The following is a 4,747-nucleotide window of genomic DNA, read 5'->3' as shown; positions in this document are numbered from 1 at the left end:
GCTGCCCGGTGTCCCTGGGTGCCAGCACGGCCCGTGGCATTGGTGCAGGTCCGGGCTGAGATCAGGAGGAATTGGGGCAAGTGGCAAAGGTCCATGGAGAGCAACGTCTTCAACCTGGCCACCCAGGACTTCACAGCGTGACTGGCACGGCACTCCAGGAGAGTGGAGCTGCTGGAGATGCAGCTCCATGGCTGTGGTCCCAGAAAGACCCAAACCCCCCGATTTTGGCAGTTCTGGGTCTGGCACCCTCAGAGGGTGGTGAGAACAGCCATGGGACAGGCTCTGCCCGCTCAGTGCTGGTGGATCTGGCACCCTGTGGTGGCATCTCACCCACCCGGAGCTCTCCTTGCTTCGGGGCAGAGTTTCAGGCAGGGGGAAGGGAAGTTCTCCACTTTTCTGGGCAGGAGACACAAAACCCCTTTTTCGAAGGACAGCTGGTGGGTTTTGCTTGCACTGGAAGGGAGATGAACTGCCCCGACACTGAAGGGATTCACTGATGGATATTTTCCCCCTTCCTTGCTTTACAAAATCATTTCCCTGCTGGGAAGAGTCCTAAACACAGCCAGGAGCCACCCTGGGGATGGGGGAAGGATATGGAGAGAGGCAAAACCCCACAGCTCCACAGGAGCCCCCAGTGGCCTCAGTTCCTCCCCGCGTCCCTCCCTCCCGTGTCTGATTGAGCTGGAGCTGTTCCCTTGCCATGAGAGCTCTCCCAGCCCTTGAGGAATGGGACTCCCCTGGCTTCCCTGGGGTTCATTTTCCAAGGATAGGAAGGGTTTTGCCAATAAAATCTCATTCTCAAGTCCCGCCTCACTTTTCAGAGGGTTGGTTTGCTCCACAAACCCGGAGAATTTGGGACTGGGGGTGCTGCAGGATGGAAATCCTGCCCATGGTGGAATGCCTGGAAGTAGCTCCCAGGCAATCTCTGCTCTTGCCCTGCCTGGTGAAGCTCACAGGGAGGAGATGGAGGAGGAAGGTGAGGAAGAGCCCCACGAGCTGTCCCAGAGGTCCTGGGGTACCCTGTCCCCTCTGGGCCAGCACTGCCACCACCACCCCCCAGCCTGGCCCTGTTCCCTCACTGTGAACATCCTTCGTCCTCCCAGACTGAGCTCCTGCCCTGGCAAACGGCACCTCCAGGAGTGAGAGAGGCCCCAGATGCCCTTTTCCCAAACTTCCTGGCCTCTCCCATGCTCCCGAGACCGGAGCCACCCGATCCCGGCCTCGCTTCTCACTCTGCCTGGGCTGTCATTTCTCCGTGGTGCCACGTGTCCTTCCCTAAATAAACCCCACTCGCTGGCCCCTGTCCAGACTGCAGGATCTCCAGAGATCCCATCTGGGAGGGCACTGAGAGGGGAACGGAGCCCCAGAGCTGCTTTGGGGTGAGATGGGAGATGTTCCATTAGAAAACCCTCCAGAGCCAACACATCCTGAACCACCGGGAACCCTCCGGAGGAGCTCAGGAGCTGTCAAATAAATCCCCATCTGTAGCCAGGAAGGGACCTCAGGTGAACAGAACCTCTCTCCATCATCAGTGATGATGGCATGATTGGCAGGGATGGGGCAGCAGCGGGTTGAGCCAGGCCAGGGGATGCTCACTGGGAACATCTGCTTCCATAGGACTTTGAAAAACTCTGGATTTGCACCTATTTCCAGCTGCAAAGGGGCTTCCGGGGTGATAAATGACCCCAAAGGACCCTCTGGGGTTTGCTGGGCTCTGAACCCCATGGCCTCCATGCAGGACAGGAGCCCAGTGTGGGTCCAGGAGGGGACTGGGAATCACCCTCAGAATGCAGGGAAGGTTTTCCAAAGGCTCTTCAGCTGCAAAAGGTCATGGAAAGGGATCTTAAAGGGTTGGAAAAGACCTTAAAGCTCATGGGCAGGGACACCTCCCACTGTCCCAGGCTGCTCCCAGCCCCAATGTCCAGCCTGGCCTGGGACACTGCCAGGGATCCAGGGGCAGCCCCAGCTGCTCTGGGCACCCTGTGCCAGGGCCTGCCCACCCTCCCAGGAAGGAATTTCTTCCAAAGATCCTCACGATCTTAGGGATTTTTCCCAACGGAACCGATCCTGAGGCTGTGTTTGGGAGGGCTGAGCCCGGGCACAGCAGGGTCGCTTTCCCGCATCCCTTCTCCAGCGTGGCCGGCAGTGCCACAGCCCGGCACCCCCATCACCCACGAGGTCCCCGCGGGGCCAGAGCGGTGTCGGGGTGACAGCGACCACTGACCCCCGGCCCCGAGAGCCCCAGCGAGTGAGGTAAGGGTCACACTGTTCTGGCCACTCGGGAAGAGCTGGGACAGCCCGGCCAGGTGCGGGTTAACCAGCGATGGGAACGGGAGTGGGGCCGGGGGCTGGGAGCGCCGCGCCTGATGCCGCTGTCCGTGCCCGCATTCCCTGCTCCTCCGGAGCTGCCAGGGCTCCCTGCCTGGGCGCACAGGGTGCCCTGGGCTTCCATCTGCGCCTTCATCCCACTCCGGGATGGTCCCGCCTTCGCAGCTCGGGGAATTCGCCCTCCCCGTGTCCCAGCACAGCGGGAGCTCCCACCTTTCCCTGTGCGGGCAGCTCCGCCTGTGCCCAGGGACCCGCAGAGCCCTGGGGACGCTGCCAGTCCCACGGCGGGGACAGTGCTGGCAGCGCAGGAGAGCTGGAGAGGGACTGGGGACAAGGCATGGAGGGACAGGACACAGGGAATGGCTTCCCAGTGCCAGAGGGCAGGGCTGGATGGGATCTTGGGCAGGAATTGTTCCCTGGGAGGGTGGGCAGGCCCTGGCACAGGGTGCCCAGAGCAGCTGGGGCTGCCCCTGGATCCCTGGCAGTGTCCCAGGCCAGGCTGGACATTGGGGCTGGGAGCAGCCTGGGACAGTGGGAGGTGTCCCTGCCAGGGCAGGGGTGGCACTGGGTGGGCTTTAAGGTCCCTTCCAACCAAATCCATTCCATGACCCTGTGGTGGATCCAGCACCGCAAGCCAGGGCACCCCAAACCACCCACAGTCCCCAAGGTTGGACCAAGCATTGCCCTGATCCCACCCTGGAAACACAAGGACACATTTTTCCCACCCGGATCAGTGCTGTCGGTACCTCTGGATACTCCAAGCTCCCATTCCCGTTGGGATTCAGTTGGTTTTGCCGACAGAACTGTGCCCCTGTGCCCTGCTAGGGACCCCGGGTGTCCCCACCATCCACAGGGCAGGAGCCACATCCCAGGGGTTCCACCCTCACTCCAGGCTTGCTTTTAGTCTGCGAAAAGCAAAAATGGATCTGCACAGCTTGAAAAGTCCTCCCGTGGTGACTGGGCTGGGCTTGGGGCAGCTGCTGGGAGCCACCAAACATCCCCTGAATTCCCTTGTGACCAACAGAGGGAGTGGAAATCCCCGCAGCCACAGCAGGAGGGTGTCCCTGTCCCTGTCCCCGTTCTGTCCTTGTCCCCAACCCTGCCCCTTTCCCTGTCCCCGTCCCTGTCCCTGCCCCTGTCCCCGTCCCTGTCCCTTTCCCTTTCCCTGTCCCCGTCCCCATCCCTGTCCCTGTCCCTGCTGTCCCCCCAGCCAAGCCTGCTGGCCCGGGATGCGCAGGGAATGCTCCGTGCCCAGGGATCGTGGCTGTTCTGCTGCTGAGCCCCCAGCTGGCTCCCAGTGCCAGCCCTGTCCCACAGGCGCCCCTGGGAGCTGATCCCGGCTATTCCCTCCCTCCTTCCCTCGGCTTTATCCCTCCGAGCCTGCTCAGGGCTCCAAGCCAGCCAGAAGAGTCCTGATTTTGAACTGAAGAAATCCAAATTATGCCTCCCAAAGCACACCTTTGGAATCCCTGCACGGAGCGAATCCTGCACCAGTTTTCCCTGGAGAGCTGAAACAGCTCCGGCTCTGCCTCATTCCCACAGCCTCACACAGGAAAGGAAAATCACGGAGGGAGAAGCAGAATCAATCCAAGGAACTTCACTTCCCAGGTCCCCGGGTGTCAGGGCTGCGGGCCCAGCCATGGCTGGATGGATTGTGGAGGATGTGGGGAGGACAGGGGCGAGGGGCTGAGCGGGGCAGGGGATTCCCATGGGATTCCAGGCTGGGAAGGGCAGCGCCTGCAGCTCCACTGAAGCCACCCCAGCACTGGGAAGCTCCTCCGGGGTGTTTTGGGGCTGGAAAAGCAGAAATGATTCCCAGAGACAGTGGTTTTGGGGAGGTGACAAACCCCTCTGGCCAGGCTGAGTGTTGGGGTGGCTGCTGCACCCCAAACATGGCCCCGAGCACCCCAAAAGGGGTGACCCTGCAAGCTGGGTGCCCCTCCAGCCTCTCCTCCCGACCCTGGGTGCACCCCGAGCACCCTACCAACCCCAGAAGTGCCTGGGCTTGGCAGGAGCATCCAAAGGCCCTGTCAGGAAGGGCAAAAGGGGGGACAAATCCCTTCTTCTGTGTCACCCCAGTTCTGGCTCACGGGGGTCCCCGTGGGCAGGACATGTGAGGGACAGGGCCCTCGGACGCTCCGGGGATGTTCTGGTGCAGGAGGGTGGGCGGGGGGACAAAGAAGTGACAGTCACCCCTGGTTTGCCAGCGAGGGGAGGAGCGTGGCTGCTCCCGGGTGCTGAACAATGGCAATGCCACTCCCGCAGAGCCACGGGCTCGGGGACAGAGGTGGCAGCGACCGTGGCACCGAGTGCCCCCCGCCCTCGCAGTTGTCCCCTGCTCTTTGCAGTCGCCTGTCACCGACGGGGAGGCGCTGGCCAAGGTCGCTCCCACCTCCCCTCCACCTCCCCCCGTCCCACG

At 62.1% G+C, this 4,747-nt stretch overlaps 1 protein-coding gene across 1 annotated transcript in view; it reads left to right on the top strand.

Annotated features, from left to right (window-relative positions):
- LOC103617001 (vasoactive intestinal polypeptide receptor 1) overlaps positions 1 to 785 on the top strand; it is an 8,933-nt gene extending 8,148 nt beyond the window's left edge. The window contains exon 13 of the mRNA XM_017736292.1: positions 49 to 785. Coding sequence (XP_017591781.1) covers positions 49 to 141 — 93 coding nt within the window. The 3' untranslated portion in view covers positions 142 to 785. The remainder of the gene's footprint in view (positions 1 to 48) is intronic.
- Positions 786 to 4,747: the final 3,962 nt, after the last annotated feature.

The sequence above is a fragment of the Corvus brachyrhynchos genome, unplaced genomic scaffold, assembly GCF_000691975.1.
Source record: "Corvus brachyrhynchos isolate BGI_N302 unplaced genomic scaffold, ASM69197v1 scaffold96, whole genome shotgun sequence".
NCBI lineage: Eukaryota > Metazoa > Chordata > Aves > Passeriformes > Corvidae > Corvus > Corvus brachyrhynchos.
The sequence above is the reverse complement of the archived record's forward strand: the minus strand, read 5'-3'. Positions and strand labels throughout refer to the sequence as shown.